The sequence below is a fragment of the Petaurus breviceps genome, unplaced genomic scaffold (genome assembly GCF_028583685.1).
Source record: "Petaurus breviceps papuanus isolate PSGF00001 unplaced genomic scaffold, PetGlider_PUasm1.0 90865, whole genome shotgun sequence".
Classification (NCBI taxonomy): Eukaryota; Metazoa; Chordata; class Mammalia; order Diprotodontia; family Petauridae; genus Petaurus; species Petaurus breviceps.
The window spans coordinates 11,172,115-11,197,855 of NW_027187367.1; the positions used below are offsets into that span (position 1 = coordinate 11,172,115).

The following is a 25,741-nucleotide window of genomic DNA, read 5'->3' on the forward strand; positions in this document are numbered from 1 at the left end:
TAGAATAATAATGATAGTTAATTTAAATGGCACCTGCTATGTGCCAAGCACTGCACTGAACCATTATCTCATTTGATCATCATGACAGCCCTGGGAATGACGTGCTGTTATTATCCCCATTTCACAGATAAAGTAACTGGAGACAAACAGAGATTAAGTGACTTGCTCAAGGTCACACAGCTAGTAAGTGTCTGAAGCAGGATTTGAACTTAAGTCTTCCTAACACCAGGCCCAGTGTTTTATCTGCAGCAGCACCTGGCTGGAGTATTGTATCCCATAGAAGGTGAGGGCAGGGGCACAACATTCTATTTTGTTTTAGTATTCCCTGAGCTTAGCACAGTGTCTTGCATCCAAGTAGGTGATCATAGGATTATGGATTTAAAGCTAAGAGACTTTAGAGACCATTGGGTCCAATCTTCTCATTTTGCAGATGAGGAAACAAAGTACCAGGGATGCCAAGTGACTTGCCCAGGGTCACACAGCTAGTAAGTATCAGAGGCACTATTTAAAGTCATGTCTTTCTGGGTCTGAGGCTAGTAACTGTGCCTCATTGAAAGCTAGTTGCTTGTTAAATTAAATTATGTTTATGTGGCATAGTGGAGAAAGTGCTGGGTTTGGAGTCTGAAAAACCTGGGTTCAAATCCTGCCCCAGACATTTACTAACTGTGTGACCCTAAGCCTGTTGCTTAACCTCTTTCAGTCTCAATTTCCTCATCTGGAAAATGGGTCTAATAGTAGCACCTGTCTCCTAGGGTTGTTGTAAGGACCAAATGAAATAACAGAGGTAAAGTACCTTGCAGACCTTAAAGCAAAATTGCCATACAAATGACCTCATTACTTAAGCATAAATGTCACTTAATAAAAATGTTTGTTGAGTGAAGGAAGGAAGGCATAAACAGTGGGGAAATAAACAAGACAGAGGGAGATTGCATACTGTGAACATGTATGTGTCTGCTGTCAGAAAGCATCTAAAGAAACAGAACCCAATTCTGCACAATTATCCAAAGGGGCATTTAAGAAAAGAATCGGCAGGGACAAGGGCACTGTCCATCTTGTCTTCTGTCATCCTTCGGCCTTGGGTTGACCTTGATCCAAGCCCAGATTTGAGTCCTGTATGTGAATCCTCTGAAGAGCACTGAAGGATGTTTCCTTCCCCTCCTCTGGTCCTCACCTGTACCTTTCATCCAGAATCTCTGACTTATCCAAGTTTGGAGGGAAGACCAAGTGGTCAACTTCCTCCTCCTCTCCTTCTCCTCCCCTTCCTCCTCTATCTCTTCCTCCTCCTCTTCCTCCCTTTTCTCTTCCTCCTCCCCTTCCTCTTCTTCTTCTTCATCTTCTTCCTCTGGTAAAAACATCTCTTCTAGATCAGAGAGATGCATCCTTGCCCATTAACTGTCCCTTAGGGTGAGACTTCTAACATCTCCTCCTTAAAATCCAGTCCTTCCTGATCCTGATGTTCCAGCTGCTCCAACCTGCTGGCTTTGTCATGAACAATCTCATCAGGAGTTTTCAGGAATCTGGAATTTAAAAAGGTGGGGAAAAAATTAGAGGCTGGCCTCCCGAGTCAAGGACAAATGTCGAGCCTGGGCCCTTCCTTGCCCTGGCCCACTTCCCTTCCTCATTCCCACAGCACCTGAGCTGTTCTTACCTGAACAAAAGCTTCTGGCCTGGCTCCTTTTTGATGATGTTCAGCTTGTAGTAATGCCGGAGAGCCCTCGACATCTTCTCGTAGGTCATGTTCACCCGGTTCTGGAGGAGAAAGCAGGCACCATGTAAGTGATGGTACCTGAAGCCATCGAGCCATTCTGGGCCTTCAAGAGCCCAGATCTCGTGCTGCTGGGGAAGTCACCATCTGGTTCTCTCTGCTTGCCTTACTCCAGAAGTCTCCTTGCTTCTCAGGGGCAGGGTGGGAGAGTTTTATTTCCTTTTTATATTTTAAAGATTTTAAGTTGCAAAGTGGGTGTCAATCTATGTTGCTAGAGGGAAACCTTCACTGGGAACTCCTCCTACCAATGACAGGGCAGGTCAAAAGTGCATGTGGTTGAAATGCAGTCTGAAATAAAAGTGTGATGTGGCAGGAGAGGGACCTGAGTTCTAGGCCTATCTCTGGGACTAGCTCAACACAAACCTCTCTGAGCCTCAGTATCTTCATCTGGCAAATGCTTGTTGTGAAGATATAAATAATCAAATCGCACAAACTTAGAATTGGACAGGAAAGTGAAGTCAGTAGGCCTGGCTCCCTCCAACCCTACCCCAGGCTTGTGCGGGAGCAGGCCCCAGTAGCATTTCTAAGAGCTAGCCTCTGCAGCCTCAGCTTGAAACAACAAATGTTTCTTATCATGCAAAGGTAGTCTTGAAAGACTTAAAAAAATTACTATACAAATGTAAAGTACCATTATTTTGGATGCAGGCCAAAGAACTACCTTCTCCCTCTTTTATAAATATTAAGAAATTATATTTTAATTATGATCATCTAAAGCCTAATCACTTTCTTTTGGGTATTCAGGTGGTCCAGTGAATGAAGTACAGGACTTAGAGTCAGGAAGACCTGAATTCAAATCCTGCATCAGATACTTAGTAGCTGTGTGACCCTGGACAAGTCACTTAACCTCTCTCAGACTCAATTTCTTCATCTGTAAAATGAGGATGGTCATAGAATCTACCTCACAAGCTATAAGGATCAAATGAGATAAAGCACTTAAAATGCTACATATAAATTATATTATTATAATTATTATTGAGTATGTAAAAGGTTAAGAATGAAAGCTAAGTTTTCTGAAAATAAATTAAGGGCGGTAACCAGACTTCAAACAGGGAAATATCTCAATCTAGCTAAGGCCAGCTGGGGAAAGCTAGGTGGTACAGTGGATGCAGTGCTAGGCCTGGAGTCAGGAAGACTCATCTTCCTGAGTTCAAATCTGACCTCAGACATGTCCTAGCTGTGTGACCCTGGGCAAGTCACTTAACCCTGTTTGCCTTAGTTTCCTCATTGGTAAAATGAGCTGGAGAAGGAAATGGCAAACCGCTCCAGTATCTTTGCCAAGAAAACCCCAAATGAGGTCACAAAGAATCAGACATAACTGAAAATAACTATGACAAGCTATGGGCCACTGCGTTTTTCCATGGGCTGAAGGGACTAAGGGTAGTGATCAAATGGAAGGAGTCTCTTTGATGGCTTCGGCTGATGGAAATATGCTAGAGATCACCTTTGTCCCCTGGAACAAAGAATTCTTAAAGGGAGGGACTGAGTGACTTCAGGAAAATCATTCTCCAAGAGAGAGCAGAAAATAAAGTGAATCCAGTTCTGCTTTGATGATGCAAGATAATAAGTGAAATCTATCCTGAGTGCTGTAACTGGGCTTTATCCCGTTATGGAACTGAGGCTGTTGTTTTGAGAATCTAATACACTGTTAACCAAAAAAGGCTTTTGTTGGAGACAGATTTCCAGGGACATGGGCTGGCTCTGTCTGCATCTGGTCCTCTCTTGCTAAGTGCAAGTACTTAAATTATAATACTCAAAGTTAAAGTTATTTCTGGCAGGCTCATGCCTAAAATGCAGAGTACAGAGTTTTCTTCCACATTAGTAGTGGTTGTAGCAATATCGACAGTACTACTACTATCACTACTACTACTACTACAAGAAACAGTGTGGCATAGTGGATACAGAGGCAGCCTTTGATCAGGGAAGACTTGAGTTTAAGGCCTCCCTGTGACACATACTGACTGTATTACCTTGGGAAAGTCACTTCTGTCAGTGTCCCAGGAAGCTCTCTCAGATTTTAAGTTGCAAAGTGGGTATCAATCTACATTGCTAGACGGAAACCTTCACTAGGAATTCCTCCTACCAATGAAATCCCAGGTCTGGTAAAATAATAGCAACAAGTCATTGTTGTTCAATCATTTCTGACTCTTCATGACCCACTTTCCATGGGATTTTACTTGGGTGATTTGCCATTTCCTTCTGGGATTAAGGCAAATAGAGGTTAGGTGACTTGCTCAGGATCACACAGCTAGTAAATGTCTGAAGTCATATTTGAACTTAGGTCTTCCTCACTCCAGACCCAGCACTCTATCCATTGATCCACCTAGACAATGAATGGGTCAGTATAAATCCGAGTTCCATTGATTCTCCCAGTTTATAAAAGAGCTCAGCATCCTGTGCCTCAGTATTCCTACCTGGGAAATGGCTTAATAAACTTCAGACCAAGTGCAGTCTGAAGAAACTCTAAAGGCTCAGTCATGCCAGTAGTGATTCAATTCATTCCAACAAACATTCACCACATGGACCTAGTTGCTGGGGTCCCAGTCTCCCCGCTTCCAGCCCAACCACCATCCCCAAAAGGAAAACCTCCGGAGCCCACACACACCTTGTGATTCCCCCAGAGCCTGGCAAGTCCATTTGGATCGACCACCCGGAAGACCTTGGAGTCCTTGTCTTCCCACTTGATGTAAGATTCATACCTGCTGTCAGAGAGCAGTTGATACACATAGTCCCATAACAAGCGACAGTCTGTGGCAGATCAGAGGACAACACAAGTGTGATGTAGTAGGATGTAAAGATGCCATCCAGAAAGGGCTTTTCTAAGTAAAATTTGCAAGTGGTGATGGGGAAGGCAGGCTGCAGAGCAGGTGAGCATTTATTAAGTACCTACTATATACTAGGCACTTAGCAAATATCCTCTAATTTGATCATCGGGCAGCTAGGTGGCACATGCATAGAGAGACGATCCCTTAGCTCATCAGCTGATAGGGTTGATTAGTTTGTTAGCTGGCCAATCAATCTGTCTGGCAGGCAGAGAGTTTGTGCATTGGTCAGTCTGGTCATCAGCCTGTCGGTCAGCCACTCAAGTCAACCAATCGGTCTATCAGTTGCTCAGGGAGTCAGTTGGCCAGTCATATACTCAAATTAATTACCAGGTGATCAGTTAGCCAATCAAGTCAATTAGTCAACCTATGAATTAGTCAGTTGGTCAAGGGTGTGCTGGTAAATTTTTAGCAACAAACTCTCTGGAAAAAAAGAAATGTATGCATGATACATTGTAAAAGTTTAATCTGTTATCATCTTCTCCATCACTTTCTTATGTCTAGAAAGATCATCAGCAAAACAATGCATTGAGACCTGACTCATAGTAGCAGTTGTCAATTTTGAGGTAACAGTCACATTGAAAATTTAACAATCGGCTCCCAAGAGTTGGCTCCAAGCATCCTCCCCTGAAAACCAATTGTCCCTCAAGTCAGCGATCAACTGCTCAGCTAGTTGTTTAGCTAGCTCTCTCATTGTTCATTTAGTCTCTCATTGTTCAGGCAAGACTTTTTTTTAATGAACATTCAGGGTGACCAGTCTTAGTATTTGGTTAGCATCCAAATTGTCTTTGGCAACAGATAATTACCTGGTGAGAAAAGTGGGCTTCAGTCTAGAGAGATTTGGGGGACTCTCTCTGCATCAGTCTGATGCTGTATTACAACCACGTGGTGTACCCAGAAGCCAAGATAAGACAAGAAATTAATTCAGCCCGAGGTCTTACCTTCAGACTACGCTTCTCCACTCACTAAGTCCCAATTTGTGTTTCAGCAAGGTATATAAATTAGGTTGTACTCTCCAGGAAACATGGGGTCCCTCTCCCAAGGCAACTACATCCTTTGTTGGACTGCCTTCTGTGTCACTCCATCCTCTACACCTACCATCCAATCAAAATCCTGGCACCTGTTGTTTACAGACTCCCAGATCACTCTCCTTCCTTCCTCAATGAATTTGATACCTGACTTACAATTTTTCTCTTCTCCCCTACTCCTGCCCTCATATTAGAAGACTTTGACGTACATATTCTCCCTCAAATACCCCAACTTCTCAGCTCTTCACCCTGGTCACCTTCCATGATCCACTCTATCTCAGCCACACACAAAGATGGTCATACCCTTGGTATTGTCATCACCCACAAATGTACCACCTCCATGTTGGAGAATTCTGAAATCACCTTATCTGATCATAATCTATTGTCATTTCACCTTTCCCTCTGCCTTCCCTTACATATCCCTGCTCTTCATCCTCACCATGACCTTTAATCCCTTGACCCCTCAAGGGACGTCCTTCCCAGGCCATTTCCCCTGCACCAGCCACTCTCTTCTTTTCCTCAGTTTCTCTTGGTAAGCTAATTCAACTCTACACTGTCCTCTCTTGAATCCCTAGCCCCCTTATCATATCACTCATTATATTCAGCCAAGACTTGGATCATTCCCACCATTCATCAGGCTTCTTGCTTACAAATATGTTGCTGAACAAGAAGGATCAGACAAGGTTCTGACTGGGTCCACTACAAATTCATGTTACATAACCTCAAGTGGGCCCTCACTGCTGCTAGGCAATCCTATTATACCCCCATTATCAACTCACTATCCCACTCTCCACAGTGGTTCTTCTAAACCTTTCCATTCCTCCTGAAACCTCCCACAGTTTCTCCTGCCCCTACCTCTCAGCAGAGAACCTTATGTCATATTTTACAGAAAATAATTAAGGCCATTTCTGTGAACTCCCTTTTCACCTCTCTTCTTCATCTCTCATCAGCCAGACTCTCTCTTCCTTCACTTCTGTTACGCATGATGAAGTGACCTCACTCCTTTCCAAGGCTAACTCCTCTACTTGTTTAAGTGATTCCATTCCACCCTTGTCTCTGCCCCCTCTTCCATCCTCACTATTTCCACTTCTTTTCAATTTTTCCTTCTTTACTGGCTCATTTTCTATTGCTTATAAATATCACCATCCTGAAAAAAATACTCATTTGATCCTCTCACCCCTGCTACCTTCCTATATCTCTTCTGCCCTCTCTAGCTAAACTCCTCAAAAAAAGCCATCTACAATAAATGCCTGCACTGTCTCTCCTCTTACTCTCTTCTTAACCCCTTACAGTCTGGATTCCAACCTTATCATTCCATCAAAACTTCTCTCTCCAAAGTGACTAATGATCTCTCAGTTGCCAAGTCCTATGGGCTTTTTTCCTCTATCTTTATTCTCCTTGACCTCTCTGTAACCATTGACATTGTTGATCCCTCTGTCCTTCCTGATACTCTCTTCTAAGTTTTTGAGATACCATTCTCTCTTGGTTTTCCTTCTACTTATCCGACCACTCCTTCTCTGTCTTCTTTGCTGGATCCTCCTCCATATCATGCCCTCGAACCACAGGTTAGTCCCTCGTGACTCTGTCCTGAACCTTCTTCTTTTCTCCCTCTATACTATCTTATTTGGTGATCCCATAAGCTCCCTCTCTGTGCTGATGGTTCTCCAGTCTACCTATCTTGCCCCAATTTCTATGCTGACCTCCAATCTTGTAGCTCCAACCATCTTTCAGACATCTCAAATAGAATGTCCAGTAGAAATGTTAAACTCAATACATACAAAATATCCCTGTTACTGTAGAGGGTAGCACCATCCTCCCCGTCCCTCAGACTCACAGCCTGGATTCCTCACCATCTCTTACCCCCTATATCCAAGCTGCTGACAAGGTTTGTTTTGCAGCATCCCTTCAATACACTGCTCTCCTCTGACACTACTACCACCCTCATGCAGACCCCCCATTGCCTCCTACCTTGACTACTACAATCACCTGTTGGTGCATCTGCCTGCCTCTAATCTCTCTCCACTCCAATCTATTCTCCATTCAAGTCATTAAGGTGATTTTCCCCACATGCACTTCTGATCATTGCCTCCAGAAGCAAATGCAAAATGCTCCATTGAGCACTCAAAGCCCTTCATAACCTAGTCCCTTCCTACCTTTCCAGTCTTCTTCTGACTTGTTCCCCAGTACATACTCTACGATTCAGTGACACCAAGTGACATCAAGGCCTCCTTGGTCGTTTCACTTCCTCTTTCTGCTCTCTCTGGTTGTCCCCATGCCTGGAATGCTCTCCTTCCTCTGCTCCAGCTACTGACCTCCTTGGCTTCCTTTCAGTCCCAACTAAAATCCCACCTGCTCAGGAAGTGTTCCTCAACCCCTCTTAACTCCAGTACCTTTTCTCTCTTTAATTATTTCCTATTTTTCTTGTATAAGCTTGCTTTGTATAAATTTGTTTGCATGTTTGTCTTCCCCATTTGATTGCAAGTTCCTCGAGGGCAGGGACTATCTTTTGCTTCTTTCTGTAACCCTAGAACTTGCTCTGCACAGTGCCTGGAACATAGTAGGCACTTAATAAATATTTATTGAATCGAATCTAAATGGTGCAGTCATAGAAAAGTAAACAGATGGGTGAAGTCACCCACTCATTCCCTCACCGGTCACTTGACTCCTCTTATTTTAATCTTAACCTGAGTTCTAGAGAAATCCAAGCATATGTTGGATATTTTCTTCATCCTTAATAAAATTATAATATTGTTCCCATTTAATTAATAAGCTTGATCGCCTCACCCCACCCCACCCCATGCCTGGTTTTAAGTAAGTAATGTTTAATGAACTAGAGAAACCTCTTCTCCCAATAGTAATTACTCTTTATACAATTAAATGTTAAAATTACTGAATGTATAGTAAAATTTATCAATAAATGAAATCAATTTTTAAAATACTTTTTTTCTATAAATACACTATTCAGTCAATGACATCTTTTCTTTCCATACAGAGGCCAGGGTCCCTTCTACTCACCTCCAAGTTTTCCATCAATAGAGTCTTGCTTTGTTCTATGAAAGGAACAAATGACCTCTGCCCTATAGCTGACATCTGATGTGTGGGAGAGATTGAGCGGCTCTTCTCGGAAGAAAGCTCCCCTTGGCAGAGAGGCAGGATCCAGTGGGCCAAAGGTGTTGCTGGATACCTCCTTCTGCAGGGGTGCCAGGAGAACCCCTTGAGACGTAGGTTTTAAGAGGCTGCTCCCTTCTGCAAGGAAATGGAACTGTTTTTTTTTTTTTTCCTTAGCTTCCAGAACTTTTCTCCAGAGAAACTCTTTCCACCCTATCTGGAGTGACAAGTGGGGCACGTATAAACAAAGTCCTGTCAAGCATTGACTTCTATCTGTTATCCAATCCAACCAATGTTTATCTATTTTGAGGTGCCTTCTAGGCATATGAGGAACAATGGAAAATATTCTGGGTTTTGGAGTCAAGGATCTGGGTTCAAATCCCAGTTCTGCCATACCTGTGTGATGTTGGGTAAGTCATTAAATCTCTAGGCCTCAGTTTCCTCACCTGTAAAATGAGGAGACTGAACTAGATGATTTCTGAGGTCCCTTCAAGCTCTTAAATTATGATCCTACGATCTATGTGCTAGGAAGTGCTGCCTGGTGAAAAAAAAATTCCCTCTTCCACCCTAGGAAGGCAGAAAAGAAGACAGGGAAGATCAGAGGGGAAGAGAAGGAGGAAAGTTTCAAAGGGGAGAAGAGGAGAGAAAAGGAACAAAAGGGGAAGGGAGAGAGAACTGTTAAGGACTACCTAAAAATCTACATGGGATATGCATTGATGAATGCAAAAACAAAAGCAAATATACCCTGTTTGGTATTTAAGTGAAACATAGAAAAGAAAAGAAAATATTTATTCTTAAAGAACATATTTTTAAAATTAAAATAACATATAATGTATCACATTACTATAATTTATATAGCAGTAAATACAAGCAAAATGCAACCTGGCAAGTCACAACTTTTCTAAATTGCAACATTCATATAACACAACATATTTATAATTTGCTGCATTTTGTTCTTTACTGGAATATCAACTTTATAAATTTTTATAATTTAACATGAGACCTTATTCATCTGAAGACTAAGGAATTGGAAATTTTGGTTAAGTTGCATTTTTGGTAAACTTTATGAAAGCCACTTCACTTTTTGGAATTAAAGAATAACTAAAAATTTAAGCTTATACTTTAGCATAATAAAATAAAATTGAACTACAAATTCCTACTTTATTCATAACAAGCTACATTTTTAAGCATTTGATTCATGAAATCTGTATCTGCTCATAAGGTAGGACTATACAGTTGACATGTTTCAAACAGGAGACGCAAAATGGAATCAGAAATACTTCTCCATAAGACAAGTTCATTAATCATATATAATACAGTTAAGAACCACATTAAAGTATATTGTATTCTGTTCTTAATATATAGTTAGTAGTGTTTTTGTTGATTTGAGTCTGTATTGGCCAATAACTGACAAAATTTTTGTATTGTTATTGTCTTCGCTGAATTTATAATTGGTATCAGAGAGCGATCAACAAATAATACCACTAAGAAATGAAATATAGAAGTATATATGTATACATTAGTATATACACGATAGACACATGTATGTGTGTACATTTATACACATGTGCACCCATATACATACACCTGCACATGTGTGTCTATATGTGTGTGCACACGTATACACATATATGAATACACACAACAATTGCATCGTACTGACCTCTTTGCCTCCTCTCCCTCCATCAGCCCTGGTTCTAGGTACTATGCTAGAGCAGGACAAATCTTTTTTTTTTTTTAAGCAATTAGGGTTAAGTAACTTGCTCAAGGTTACATAGCCAGTTATTTCTGGGTGTGGTGCTGAGTGTCTGAGCCCGGGATTCAATCTCCAGGTCATCCTGACACTGGGGCCGGTGCTCTTACTCGCTGAGCCACCTGGCTTCCCCTCAGGACAAATCTTTGAAAAAAAAAAGAGCATCAGGGTCTCCTCTTTCTCAGGGTCTGGTCTGAAAGGGGCCAGGAAGGACCTGTCTGCCCCAAACAGTCTTCTCAATAGTCCCTCAACTTACTTGAAATGCCCATTTCAGGGAAGGCATTATTAGTATGAATTTCTTCAGGAGTCTCTTAAAGGAGCCTCAGTGATGTATCACGTTACCCAGGAGAGATAGTCTATAAACACCAATGAATTCATCTATTCTACTATCATCCCTGGCTTAGAAGGAGTCATAGGATATGGAAGTTACTTGGGAGGCAGGATTGGGGATAACCCACAGCTCCAGCAGGACCATAATGAAGCCAGGCACCCCAGTCTGCCAACATGGTGGCGATGGTACTTTCTCCTTAATGCCTCAGCAAATGACTCTTAGGCCACTCCACTCTGCAAGTGACAATGACCTTGGGCCCCTCTCCCAAACTGACTATCTTTTGCACCACTCCACCGTCCACTGGCCATTGAATCTGCCCCCAGACAGAATTACAGCTAAGTCAGGCTCTGACCATGAGCACATCACTGGGTAGAATCCTAGATCTAGAACAGTATGAGAACAGTGGGGACTCAGCAAGCAGAGCGGAGGGCAGAACTGGGCATTGAAAAGGAGGGAGAAGGAGGTCAGTAAAGACAAACTCTGAATTGTGGGATCACGGAATCTTTGTATCACAGGATTCACCAAGACTAAAATTGAGTTCGGAGATCATCTACTCCAAGGGAGTGCTGGAAGAGTCAATTGTTAAATTTTCACCGTGAGCATTTCTACCTCAGAAATCATTACAAATCAGGGTTTGATTTATCATTTTGTTGATTGCCCAGACTTAAGAAAGAGATAGATAAAATGTTAATAATGCATATTAAACTTTAAAATATGTTGAATAATAACCTTTCCCTTCATCAAAAGCTGGTTGTTAAATCTTTATCAGCACACCCCTGATCTAGTTCCCCACTCCCACCCTCACACCCCCACTTAACAGATGGCAACTATGTGGGACAGTGGATAGAGTATTACACTCTAGTTTTAAATCTGCCTCAGGCACCACCTAGTTGTGTGACTGGGTAAATCCCTTAACCTTTTTTCAGTCTCAGTTTCCCCATCTGTAAAACAGAAATAATAAAGCATCTACTTCCCAGGCTTACTATTAGGATTAATGAGGTAACATGTGAAGCACTTTGCAAACCTCAAAGCACTATCTAAATGCTAATTATTATTGTTATTTTGTAACTCTTTGTGACCCCATTTGGGGTTTTCTTGGCAAAGATACTGGAGTGGTTTGCCATTTCCTTCCCTAGCTCATTTTACAGATGGGGAAACCGAGGCACAAAAGTTTACGTGACTTGCCCAGGGTGACACAGCTAGTAAGTGTCTGAGGCCAGATTCGAACTCATGAAAACGAATTTTCCAGATTCCAAGTCCCGTGCCTCTCTCCACCAGACCGCCTACCTGCCGTATTGTTGTTGTTACAGATAGGGAAACGAGCCTAGAGGGGGAGGTGACTTGCCCCAAATTCTCACAGCTGCCCACAGGATAATCTCGTCTGTGGCTGGCGCTGCCCTAAGATTTGGGAGTGAGGATGGGAAGGTTTTCTGGATGGTTACAAAAAGCAGAGGAGAAGACCACCTCACCTTCCAGAGGACAGAGATGTTGTTGGAAGGGAATCATAGGCCTGAGTGGTGTGCTGAAGAGGGGTCCGCAGACCAGGGCTCTCCTCTGGGTCTTAATATACTGAAGCAGCTCATACAAGACATCACCTGGCAGCAAGGGAGAGAGAGGGTGTTGACCAAGGCTCTCTGAATCTCACTGAGAAGGGGGCAAAGTGTGCATCTTCAGGCTCTGCAGGGGTCACCCTGGAGCAAAGCTAAGGGCAACGTGTCCCTTTCACTCATTCACATGAAGAACAGCCTGCCCCGAGTCCCCCGATGGACTCCCTGTGGAGATCTTTCTTCTCCTTCACCACTCGGTTCCAGCACCATTTTCTCCATGAAGCCTTTTTGAATCCATCCCAGCTAGAAGGAAGCCCTCTTCATTCCCTTAAGGACACTTTTAATCTAGCCTTTGATATTCTGCCTTGTACCTGTACTATCCTTGCTACTGGACTGTAAGCTTTTCTAGGGAAGTCACTGTGTATGATTTAAATACCATTTCCACCACCACTGCTTAGCACAATGCTCTGCCCATAACAGGTATTCAATAAGTGTTTGCTGGATGAAATTAGGTCACTTTGTCCTGGCATCAGGCCTCCACATCATCAGACATAGACCAAGCACTCCCAAGCAGATAGGCGACAGTGTATAGAATACTAGGCTTGGAGTTAGGAAGCCCGAGTTCAAATCCTGCCTTGAACACTGACTAGCAGTGTGACCCTGGACAAATTTGTTCCTCAGTTTCCTTACCTGTAAAAGGAAGGCATTGAACTAAAAGGCCTCTAAGGCCCTTCTTCAAGCGTTAAACCTATGATCCTATGATTCCCCAGTCTCATGGGACTTACAGAGATTTGCTCTGGGCAAGGTCTCTGCTTTCAAAGAACAAGAAATAACTGTTCAAGGACCTGGAAAATTCCTTCTCTATCCTCAGTAGAAGTATCCAATATATAATTGTTGAATTAGATTGAATCTCTTGCCTGTCAGCCCTACCTAAGGCCAGCAGCTAACTTCCTCTATGGTATAATTAAAGGGTCAGGGGAAGGCCGAAAAGGTCTCTTGCCTCCAAGGCTTTTCCCCATAGGTCCCTCCAAAAGTGCCCAAAGTGCTTGAATTACACTTTTTGCTTGAGGCTCAAAAACTGATGTTAAAAAGCAAATGTAATGTGAGAATGATCATAGGGAAAAACTTTAAAGGTCACCTGGTCCAACCTCCTCATTCTACAGGTAAATATTTGCCTGCGGGGCCACGATTTGTCAAGGGAGGCCTTGAATATTTGCCAGTCATGACCTTTATTTTAAGCATCTGATCACATAAATCCTTGTCACCTAGCAGGGATCCGAGTAGACAGAACTCAGAGGAGCTAAGTGGGTAATTTTCATTGGGCTGTTTTGTTCTGGTATATGGCAGAGGTGGGGAAAGGAAAGGTTCTTGGCTTCTAGGTCCATTGGAGATTGGCTCTTGATTCATGGAATGTCAGAGCTGGAAGGGATCTCCAGACTTTAAAATAGAGAGAAAAACACTTGCACTGAACAGCAAGTGGTGAACAGAGAGCCTGCCTCCGAGGCACGGAGACCTGAGTTCAAATCTTGTCTCTGACTCATCCTGGCCATGTAACACTGGGCTCAAACTATAGGGAACATTTTGTCCAACCTCTCAGCGTCCAAATTAAGAAACAAAGGCCCAGGGATGGAAAGCAATCTGCCTGAGTCACACAGTGATTCAGTGACATAGCTGAGTCTAGAACCCTAACACCTAGTCCTTACTATATACCATGCGGCCTGGCAGGGGGTGAGGAGGGGGGAAGAATCTAGGCAGCCAGAGGATGGTGACTGAAGCCCTTGAGGGGATGGGAAGAACAAAAGCCAGTGGTATAGTGAAAAGAAGACTGACTTTGGCATCAGAGGACCTTGGTTTGAATACTGACTCACTAATTACTAGTGGCAAATCTTTTTCCTTTTCTGGGTTCCAGTTTCCTCATCATCATTAAAATGATGGTTTTAGAGGGGCAGCTAGGTGACCCTGGAGTCAGGAAGACCTGAGTTCAAATTCATCCTCAGACACTTGACACTTACCAGCTGTGTGACCCTGGGCAAGTCATTTAACTCTAAATTGCCTTACCTTCCCCCCTCCAAAAAAAAAAATGAATGGGAGGCTGGGGGGTAGGGGTGGGGAAGAATACTGGCTACAGAATTGGAGGGCCTGGATTCAAATCCTGCTTCTGATGCTTACTATATATGTGATCCTATAATCTCTATAAATTCCCTTCTAGTCCAAAACCCTATGAAATTAACCAAATCAGATACAGGACAAGTCTTGGTCACCTCTTACATTTTTCCCTCAAAAAGCAGCAGTATCTCTCATCTTTTAGGATGTCCTCTGCCCTGTGGGAAGTCCATAGACCCATCTCCTGATAGCTCTCTACCCTCCACCTTCTTGAAGCTATAACCATGCCAGGGGTGAAAGACAACAAGGAACTAAAACTTCACAGGAAAAGGGAACTCACCTAAAAACTGTAGGGTGAGAACAGACCCTTCAAAGGGAAGGAAGATCCTGCCCTCCAACCCCTCATGGAGGGTATCAAACATTCTAGCAGTCCTATTAAGGATACTAATTTGGGAAACTCTGTAATAGGAACTGAGGGGGTGAGGAAGAGGAGGAAATGGAAAATTTTCGAAACTTTCCTCTTTGACTCTTGTAATTATAGGCTTAAAAAAAACCAAGGAAACCTGAGAAATATAATGCATTTATGAAGAGAGAAGAGTGAATGTGCAGTGTGTCTAAGTGCCAGCTGAGACCAAAAGCAGTCTTTGGATTAGACAGAGCAGACATTTGTGGGCAGCAGCAGCTCAAGTAGAGATGGGGCCGCTATATCCTACATAAGGATCGCTGCAGGGACCACAGTGATGTAGAAAAACACATATTAACATTATCTACGTTCTAGTGTATTTTTATTTATTTTGTTAAATGTCTCCCAATGACATTTTAATCTGGTTTGGGTAGTAGCACTGGGGGTAGCGTCTGTCACGTGGCAGCGACCCAGCTGTGTTTCATACCTTTGGTCAACAGAGTGTGATTTCAGGAGTTTCTGATCCCTAAATACCTCCCTTACCTAGCCACTGATGCTTACAGCTTCCTCATTAGAGATCATGAGAACATAGTTCTAGTGCTGGAGAAGACTTCTAATCTAATCCTTCATTTTACACATGAGGAAACTGAGGCCTCTGAGAAATTGACTTACCCAAGGTCACAAAGTGACAAAACCAGGATTCGAATCCAGGTCTTCTACCTCCAAATCTTTTCCTTTGGCTTTAAGGCAGGGATTCTTGACCTTTTTTTGTGTCCTGGATCCCTATGACAGTTAAGTGAGGCCTGTGGATTTATTCTCATGAGTTTTTAAAAGTATAAAACCAAACACTGAGGAAACCAATTATTTTAAGTAGTTACTAAAATATAAAAAGTTCTAGTTCCTGGATGCCAGGTTAGGAAACTTTGACTTAATCCATTTTAATATGACGAATCCTAGGGAGTGGGCTTCAGGGTTATAAGTCATTTATAATTGTAAAGGAATTTATCAGATCTTTTCCTGAGGATGGGGAGCATGGAAGCACTAAGTATATATGTGTGTTTGTGGGAAAAGGGCGGGGGTGGTGTCAGAAAACTAGAAAAGGAATAAGAAAGAGTGGTACCACTGAGTAGGAGAAAGGGCACATTTTTGCCAAAGACCCAGCCCTGAATGACAGCCCCGTTTTCCTGCCCAAGGGCCAAATGTGGAGCAGAGAGAAACCTCAGCTGAGACGTGAGCAAGAGAAGGTCAAATAGAAAAACCACATGTAGGTTTCTTTCCCTGACATCCTTCCTGCCCGAGACAACTGACCACATCCATCTTGTGCCCACCCTGGCCATCGCCTTTTTGACTAAAGTCTGTTACATCTGCTGACCTGACCCAGGGGCTCGGTATCTGAAGTCATCCTTGGTCAGAATGCAGAGGGCCTTCCCATTCATTTCAAACTTGTGCTCCAACGTCTGTGGGAGGGAGTATTCCTGTTCAGCCCATCTTAGCCAGTGAATCACATCCTCCTTACTCCACAGTGAAGGCTGAATTCCTGTAACCAACCACAAACACAGATCAGAATGGGAACCACTGATGTCCTGAGTGTGAGATCACAGAACTGCAAAGGGACCTTAGGGCCTGTCCAATCCAATCTCTTCACTTTATACAAAGGGCAAAGCGGAGGCCCAGAGAACTTGCTTAAGGTCACACAAGGAGTACGTGACAGAGGCAGGTCTTAGGAAGTTTAGATGGAAAAACCACACGAAGATTTCCTGCCCAGATAACTTCCTGTCAGAGCCAGGAGTCAGTTTCACAATCCAGAGCTAGAAGAGACCTCAAAGGTCATCTTGAACCCAACTCAAACTTAGGAGTCCTCTGATTCCAAAGCCAACATTATTTATATGGTACCAAGCTGTCACTCAAGTGACTTTGGACTGAAGATGCTATTAGGACAGGGAAGTCCTGGAGAAGGGGAGGGAAGGGGTTTAAGAAGGTCAGTCATTAGGTAGCCTCAAAGGACAGAACCAGCTCTCTTGGCAGAAGTTGGTGGGCCACCCTTCCTTGATCCCTTAAGCCCCTCTGTGAAGCTCACCTCAGGACTGCCTTCTTTCCTTTCTCCTTCGAGGGTTCAGATCCTGCTTTTGACCCATGCTGGCTGTGTTACCCTGAGTAAAACGCTGGGCCGCTTAGGCCCTAAGCAACTCTCTAAATACTTTGCGAAACAGGAGTTGTTGTCATTTAGCATTTTGTGAGCTTCCTGGAGCTTCTTCCCTTTAGGAACACTTTATCCTTCAAAGAACCATAGAAGAGATTCTCTGAGAACTTCATACTGTTCCTTCCACATACTGTCTCTGCCATCCAAACTGGACTACTTGGACCCAGCTGACCTAGAAATCACAACTGAACAAGGACCTCCTTTTTTCTCTGCAACGAAGGACAATTACTAAACACCACACACTTCACATGTTGTAGATAACACCAAGTCAGAAAGAGCTGTGTTCAAATCTCACCTCAAGTACAAAATGTTTGTTGATTGACAGACTATCAAGTGCTTTGTCCACCTTTGAACACTATGTAAATCCCAACTATTAATATGACTCCACTGGTTCTGTTTCAGAAACAGGGACTAGTGGCTCCAAAGGAAAAGGATTTTTCCCTTGTCTTCATTTCCCATATCCCAGACTTCCCTTATTTTCCAAAGAGGGAAACAGAAATGGGAATGTATTGATACAAAATAAGGAGATGAAGATGTGGGTGTTGTATGTAGCCAGCTCTGTCACTGGGTCATGTGTTTCTGCCTTGGTCCGCCCCCTTTCAGCAGGCCATAACCCTGGAGACTATAAATAATGTCTTAAGAGCACTTAATTTTTTCTCCCTGGCCACATGATTGTGCAATGCTGTAGGGCAAATGAAGAGGGAGACAGAGGAAGTGGGAGAGAAGGGGGGCAGAAAGAGGAATAACATTCGAGCCCCGCTTGGTTATGAATCAGAAAAGCAGATAACTCTGGTTTTGTTGCTCTTGTTTACTCAGTTTCTTACTGGGAAAGTAAAAACATAATTCAGTCAAATCCTCATTATTAGAAAGCAAGGGCTGCCAGGTGGTGGAGGTAAAGGCTAGTGCGGCACTGCAGTTCAGGAGTTCTGAACTGCAAAGGGCTAAGCTGCTGGAATGCCCGCACCAAGGCAGGCACCAATATGGCAAGCCACACGGTGGGGAGGAAAAACAGACCACCCAGGGAGGTTTCTAAATTGGCCCAGGTCAGAAACAGAATAAATCAAAACTCTTCTGTCTATCATTAGTGAGAAGGGCTGCTGTACTTCCAGCCTAGGTGAGACAGGGAGACCCAGAAAGAAAGGAGAAGAAGAGAAGGAGGAGAAAGAAGAGGAGGAAGGAGAAGAGAAGGAGGGAGAGGGAAGGATGAGGAAGAAAGATGGATAAAACAAAGATTATGGAGAAAAGAGTTCAGTTTTCTCCCTCCCTCCAAATAAGTCTTCACAGGAATTTGACAGTTGCTCTCTCTGTGACTTTGGGCAAGTCACTTAACCTCCCTGGGGCTCAGTTTGCTCAACTGTAAAATGAAGGTGTTGGCACAGATAACCTCTAAAAGCCTTCCTTCCAAGTTGGAATCTGTGTTCTTATGACCTGGTATGAGACGTGGGGAGGATAGAACAGGAAGAACGAATTCTATAAATTAATTCCCTATTGTGTGATGTATTCAGAGATATCATACAAAAAGGAGATTCCTGCACTGAGTGGGAAGGTAGGCTAGGTGATTAATAAGGTCTGGGCTATATCTCTGAGAGGTTGTGACTTTAAAATGCTGTACTTTTCAGCTCAAAAATCTTCATAACATTCAAGCTGCCCAAGAGGGCAATGCTTCGGAAGGCTGTGCAGTCCCTGGAGTTCACAGCTTCCAGGAGGAAATTAGATGACCACTTGTCAGGGACATGGTTCAGTTCTGCAAGAATTCCTGTTCAGAGATAGATCCAACCATTTCTGAGATGCCATGAGAATTCCACCTTCCCAAATGTCAGCAGCATTTTATTCTTGTCAAGAATATGAAAATTAGATATTATCTTTACTTCATCTTTTGAGATAGTTAAATATTTACCACAGGATACAACTAAGGTATTTTCAGGGGGCAGCTAGGTGGTGCAAAGGATAGAGTCCCTGGGCTGGAGTCAGGAAGACTCACCTTCCTGAGTTCAAATCCAACCTCATACACTTCCTAGCTAAGAGACCCTGGGCAAGTCACTTTACTCTGTTTGCCTCAGTTTGCTTAGCTATAAAATAAACTGGAGAAGGAAATGGCAAACCACTCCAGTATCTTTGCCAAGAAAACCCCAAATCAGGTCACAGAAAAATTACCAAACCACAACATCAAAAGGTACTTTCAGAAGCATCTCAATGAGTATGTGTCATGATTCCTCAGATGATGTGAGGAGCATTTTAGCAATTCCAATCTGGTGTAAAATAGGGCACTCTGCCTACCATATCCATCACTGTCCAGTAATGGAACTAGCTGGGCAATGAGTTCCCCATTCCTGGAAGCAATAAGTGAGCATAAACTCAAGAACGATCCTTCTGCATTGTATAGGATGTTAAGCTACATGACCTTTGAGGTCAGAAAATGTTTACATCAGGGAAAGCAAGCTGAAATTCTTCATGTTAAGGGTTTAAATGTTCACAACGCATAAAGCTTGACATGCCAGCTTACTATAATAGGACTTTAAGCTGGACAGGATCTGAGAGGTTAATTCCACCCCTCTCATAGAGGAAGGGAAGTGAGGGCCAGAGAAATGAAATAACTTTGCTGAAAGGTCACATTGGCAACTAGGTGGTACAGTGGGTGGAGTGGGCCTGGAGTCAGGAAGACCTGAGCTCAGTCTTAACTCACTAACTTGTTATGTAACCCCAGGGAAGTTTGCCTCCATTTCTCTTCCTTCTTTCTTTCCTTCCTTCCTCCTCCCTTCCCTCTCTTCCCCCTTCCTTCCTCCTTCCACCCTCTCTCCTTCCTTCTTTCCTTCCCTCCTTCCTTCTTTCCTTCCTTCTTTCCTTCCCTCCTTCCTTCTTTCCTTCCTTCCCTCTCTGTCTCTCTCTTCCCCTCTTTCTTTTTTGTTACATTTTGGACTCCAACTCATCTCTCTCTCTCCCACCTCTGAATTAGAGACAGCTAATATTCAATATAGATATATGTTGTTGTTCAGTCTTTTCAGTCATGTCCAGCTCTTCCTGACCCCATTTGGGATTTTCTTGGCAAAGATATTGGAGGGGTTTGCCATTTCCTTCTCTAGCTTATTCTACAAATGAGGAGCTGAGGCAAACAGAGTGAAGTGACTTGCCCAGGGTCACACAGCCTGGTGTCTGAGGTCAGATTTGACGATGAGTCTTCCTGATTTCAGGCAAGGCACTCTCCCCACTGTGCCACCTAGTTGCTCCATAGATATATAAGGGGAAGCATACAGAACATACTTTGTATATCTGTTCTTCCTCTGGAGGCAAGTCCTTCACAGCTGATTTGAATGTTCATATTACTCAAAATAGCTTAGTTATTCTTTGAATAATACTGTTACCATATACAACATTTTCTTGGTTCTACTCATTTTATTCTGCATTATTTCATGTAAATCTTTCTATATTTTTGTCTAATCAACCTGTTCACCATTTTTATAGCGCAGCAGTATTCCATCACAATAATCACAGTCGTTCCCTAGTTGATGGTCACCTGCTTTATTTCCAGTTCTTTGCCACCACAAGGAGAGCTGCTATAAATATTTTAGAACATATGGGTTCTTTTCCTTTTTCCCTGATCACCTTGGTAAACAGACCTAATGGTGGTATTGCTGCATCCAAAGGGTATACAGTTTTATAACTCTTTGAGCATAATTCCAGAATGTTCTCCAAATGGTTGGATCAGTTAGTTCACAGTATATTAGCATCCCTGCCTCCATTTCTTAATCTATCAAATGGGATTGATAACAGCATCTACTTTCCAGGGCTGTTATGAAGATCAATCAATCAACAAGCATTTATTAAGCACCTACTATGTGCTAGGCACTGGAGATACAAGGAAAGGCAAAAATAGTCCCTGTTCTGAAGGAGTATTTTTGAATCCAATTCAAACTATATGTAAATAAGCTATATACAGAATAAATTGGAAGTGCTGAACAAAGGGAAGGCACTAGCTTTAAGCGGAATGAGGACAGGCATCTTGTAGAAGTTTTGTAGTGGTTTTGGCCAGGATTTGAAAAAAAAAAAGCTAGGGAATCTAGGAGATGGAGATAAGGAAGTAGAGAATTCCAAACATAGGAAACAGCCAGTTAAAATCCTCAGAGTTGGGATATGGAGTATCTTTTGTTGACCAGTGACACTGGAGAGCAGAGTGGGGGACTGGGAGGTAGGGGCCCCAGGAATAAGATATAAAATGGCTGGAAAGGTGGGAGGGAACCAGGTTATAAAGGACTTTGAAGAGCAGGGGTTGCATATTTGATCCTGGAGGTGATAGGGGGTCACTAGAGTTTATCAAATGGTGGGAGGGAGTGATATGATCAGACCTGTACTTTAGGAAAATCAAATGAGATAATATTTGTAAAGCACTTTGCAAACTTTAAAACTTTATATAAATGCCATTACTTAGAGGAAAAGCCAGGATTTGAAACCTGTTTCCAAATGCAACGTGCTGTTCACTGCCTCAAACTGACTCTCCTGACATAGGCAGGCCTCAGAAAATGGTTAGGGCTTTCTCAATGTAAGGATCCTTCAGTGTAAGGAGTTTTTTTTTTTGTATTCTCCTTGTGGTTGCATTGGCATGGTAGAAGGAGCAATGAACATATAGCATGAGATCACAGCTCAATTTACTCTTCTCTAAAATGAGAAGGGTTGGACTAATTGACCCTCAAAGATCCCTTCCAGCAAAAACTTGTATTAGGTGATTTTCCCCTGTTTGGTTTTCATAGTCTCATGGAATGTTAGGGCTGGGAGGGACAATTCCATTCTCTCCCTATACAAAGGAAGAAAGTACCTACTGTCCATGTATCATGCCAGGTTTATACATCATAGGCAGTCAAATCCCTCAACAGAAAGATTTCTAATTTACCTGCTCTGACTTCATCTCCAAAGAAAAGCTAAATAAAATGAGGGCAGATAGTGCAAACCAGGGATAAAGGCTGGTGGGTCTATGTTGGAGAGAGCCAAATGCATTCAGGTCTTTGTCTTTGAAAGGAAAAAATTCAGTATTGATCTCTCATCTACTCACTGAGTCTGCCCGGCAACTTGCAGATCTCCTGCTCATGGATAAGTTGCATTTTAGCCTCACATCTGGCTTGGAACTGAGTGGCTGGGGGTGGTGCTGTTGACACAGGGATGGAAGAACTCTCCTTCCTAGACAGAAATGAAACAGAACAAGACAGATCATCATTAACTGGCTCAAAAGAATGTAGACTTTTTCTACTAGTCTAACCTATTAAGTTTTTTTTAAAGAAAAATAGCTACTTTATTTTTATTTAATCTAAACTTGCTAGTACATACTATAACAAGCCTCACCAGAGGATTCCTAGATATAAATTCATTTCTAATGCATAAAATCTTAGGGCCTGAAAATATGGTTTTTCCCACAGTATTTCCCACTGACATGCTTTTAAAACCCTTTTAACAGTACATGAAGAAAGGGCAGCCAGGATAAAAAGACCTTTACTCTGGTTCCTCCTCCCCCCCACCTCAAAGTGGTGTCTCCATTTATAGCATTTTTTGTCTTTTTTGGGGGGGGGAGGGGAAGGCAAGGCATTTGGGGTTAAGTGACTTGCCCAAGGTCACACATCTAGTAAGTGTTAAGTGTCTGAGGCCGGATTTGGACTCAGGTCCTCCTGACTCCAGGGCCGGTGCTCTATTCACTGCACCATCTAGCTGCCCCATTTATAGCATTTTAAAATCAGTTTAACCCTAAGAGGTGACCTATCCACTAAAATAATAAGAATTATGGACTCTAGAACAGGGAACGACTTTGGAGATCATTTCATCAGGGGCTTCTTAATCTGGGGTCTATGATTTTATATATATATATATATATATATACTTATTTTTTATTTAATAGTATTTTATCCTTTCCAATTACATGTAAAGACAATTTTCAACATTGATTTTTGGAAAGATTTGAGCTCCAAATTTTTCTCCTGACCTCCCGTCCTCCTCTCCTGTGTCCCCAAGATGGCAAGCAATCTGATATAGGCTACATATGTGCATTGATACCTATATTTCAATGTAATTGGTTTCCTTTGTAATCCCATGAATTTTATGCATTTAAAAACATTATTCTGAGAAGGGACCCATAGGCTTCACTAAAGTCAGAAGTACCCATGACACCCAAAAAAGGTTAAGACACTAGTTTGACACTAGTCTGGCCCTTTCTTTCTTTTGACAGTTAAAGAAACTGAGGCTCCGAGGAATAATGACTTGTCTAAAGTCCCAGGGATAGGAAATAGCAGGGCCAGCATTCAAACCTCCTTCCTCAGTATCCAGATGCAGTTTTCTTTCTACTCTATTTTGGTACAGATAAAGGGGCTCAGTATCAGATCATGTTCTTAGAAGGTCACTTGAGGCTCCTTGCCAGCAACAGATAGCTAATTCAAGAAAAGGAAAAGTGAAAGCAGTTTTAGGTTAAAATGCAAAACAAAACAAAACAAGGATCTTCTACATTTTTGCATTCATCTCCTGAGTGTTTGTACAAAAAGATTCTGGAAGTGATGGCAACAAAGTAGGCTGGTAGAGAGGATAAGGATAAGGACTGAACCTGTAATTTCATTGGTCAAAGACAGAAGTTTAGTGCCATTTTGAATGAGTTCCCAGGTAACTGCCAGGTAAGGAAACTCCCTCCACAACTTATTAACTTATTAAGCCTTGGAGAGTTGTCAAAAGCATAGAGATTGAGTGATTTGCTCAAGGTCACACAGCCAACATGTCAGAGATAGGCCTTGAACCCAAGCCTTCAGTATTGTATGAAGTTTGGCAGAAGAGACAACAGAAATTAATTTAAGGCTCAGTTTCAGTTCCTATCAAGTTTCCATTTCTCATTCAAGCCTTTCAGTTGTGGTTTTGATCATCAGTCTCACCCACCACTGTTATTACTTGTCTCTCACTTTGAAATGGGAGTATTCTCTCTCTCCCCCCCCCCCCCCAATCTCGTCTACCTTCCACAGCTGGCTGTAGGCCAGCACTCCACCTGTTCTTGGATCCCACGAATGCATCCAGTGTTTGCCCCCTCCAAATTTCTGCCAAGTAAGAAGTGCCTAAAGAAAGGGGAATTCCAAGGCTGCTTAACTGCAAGGGAAATGTGAGCCCAGGAACCTCAGAAGTGCTGGTAGGAACTAAGACCCTAAAGAAAGGTATTGGTGGTGAGGATTCTCTGTAAAGGTTGTGAGATCTTCGGTGGGGGGAAAATATGATTGAGGGGTGAGGATGAATGCTGACTGTGAGCTCCAGTGAGTTCAGTGGATTGAAGAATTTAAGGGTACTGAAACGATGGGGGGAAGTATGTGGGAACTGACTGGAGTAGAAAATGTGAAGAAGCAAACGCACTAGGGAATTGAATAGGGACTGTGGATGGTAGGGTGGGAGAGGCAATACAGGCAGTGGGGAGACAATGTGTGGAAACAGGAATTAATAGAAACTTGATAATACGATAGACTTCAGAGCTAGGACAGAATGTTAGAGATGATCTAGTCCAAACAATTCATTTTGCAGATGTGAAAACTGAAGTCTGGAGAAGAGAGATTACAAAGGTAGTAAGTAGTAGAATTAAGGTTCAAATCCAAATCTATACATTACACATGTTGGTGAGTGAAGCATAACTCTGGGAATGGAAGAAAAGGAATCTGAAAAAATGAGTGTGAGTTCTATGGAGAGAGAGCTGGGGAGAGAATCGTTTCCTGTGGAGTGGGGAAGGGATTTAGGAAAATCGGGAGGAACTAAGCCTTCTTTAGGTCAAGAATCAGGGCTCTTACCTGCACTACATACAAGTGGAGAGGAAGTCCGTCTTTCTTGAGGGCTGAACTGGCTCCTGCTGCGGGGTAACCTTGGTCTTCGCTTCCTAGCCCTACTTCCACCCAAACCCTTATTCCGGACCAGGAAAAGAAAGATGGGCGCGAGTAGGAAAACTATTTTCAAGCCCTAGGGACTCTGGAGCTCGCAATCCCGGAGCGGTAATGGGTTCCGGCAGTCTCTGTCCTTCCGGGAAACGAAAACGAAAGAGCAGGATCTGGGCTTCCACTCCCCCGCCGTCCCCCCCCCCCCCTTCCCCCTTCCCCCTTAGAGGCGGAGGACAGGAGACTGGGACAAGTCCAGATGCCCTCCCCCAGAGCTCCACATTTGCTCCTGCGTCCTAGTTCCGTCAGGCGCTGTTCACACCGGGAGTCGGTGGCGCACTCTCTCGCCTTCATCATCCTGAAGCGCCTGTCCGAGGTGCTGCCGGACTGGGAAACCGCTTGACGAGATCTTTAATCTGACGGTTTCCAGAAAACCTGTGGCTAGAGGCTGCCTTGACCATCTTGTTAAGTACGCTGCCTGGCGCATAGTAGGCACTCAAGAAATGCTTGTTTAATTAACTAATGTAGAAGGACACTGTTAGGGGAAGCAAGAACGGGCATCTTGACACTAGAATTTGGGCGTTTACAAAGGAACCCCTTGCAATATATTCAATTCAATTGGACTTTTTAAAGTACCTACTACATGCCGGTTGCGGTGAATTGAATGCACAAGGCGCTATACATACAAAGACAAAAATAAAATAGTCTTGACCCTCAAAAATCTTGCACCTATTATTGGTGAGATACTATGTATGTAGATTGCTATAGATAAGGAGTGTTTAGCCTTTTTGGATTTGAACTTTTTGTGTCACGGACCACATT

The 25,741-nt window shown here is 42.9% G+C and overlaps 1 protein-coding gene across 4 annotated transcripts; it reads right to left on the reverse strand.

The window, feature by feature from the left end:
• Positions 1-922: 922 nt before the first annotated feature.
• ETV7 (ETS variant transcription factor 7) lies at positions 923-25,152 on the reverse strand. Of its 4 annotated transcripts, XM_069073554.1 has the most exons (9): positions 24,839-25,152; positions 23,339-23,458; positions 22,099-22,223; positions 16,230-16,394; positions 12,274-12,399; positions 8,628-8,858; positions 4,368-4,510; positions 1,649-1,749; positions 923-1,517 (listed from the first exon to the last, which is right to left on the reverse strand). In XM_069073554.1, the coding sequence occupies exons 3-9, from the start codon at positions 22,145-22,147 to the stop codon at positions 1,400-1,402; spliced, it is 933 nt and encodes a 310-aa protein (XP_068929655.1). In that variant the 5' UTR covers positions 22,148-22,223; positions 23,339-23,458; positions 24,839-25,152; the 3' UTR covers positions 923-1,399. The 4 variants fall into 4 exon arrangements, with proteins under 4 accessions (XP_068929655.1, XP_068929656.1, XP_068929657.1 ...); XM_069073555.1 differs by lacking the exon at positions 23,339-23,458; XM_069073556.1 differs by lacking the exon at positions 12,274-12,399.
• Between the last annotated feature and the right edge of the window lie 589 nt (positions 25,153-25,741).

Excerpts from the sequence above, each read along its gene's own strand:
- ETV7 (XM_069073555.1), bottom strand. The coding sequence starts at position 22,147 with ATGCAACTTATCCATGAGCAGGAGATCTGCAAGTTGCCGGGCAGACTC. Across the intron at positions 12,400-16,229 it reads ATACCGAGCCCCTGGGTCAG|GTGATGTCTTGTATGAGCTG; the intron begins GTCAGCAGATGT and ends CCTTGCTGCCAG. Across the intron at positions 1,518-1,648 it reads GGCCAGAAGCTTTTGTTCAG|ATTCCTGAAAACTCCTGATG; the intron begins GTAAGAACAGCT and ends TTTAAATTCCAG.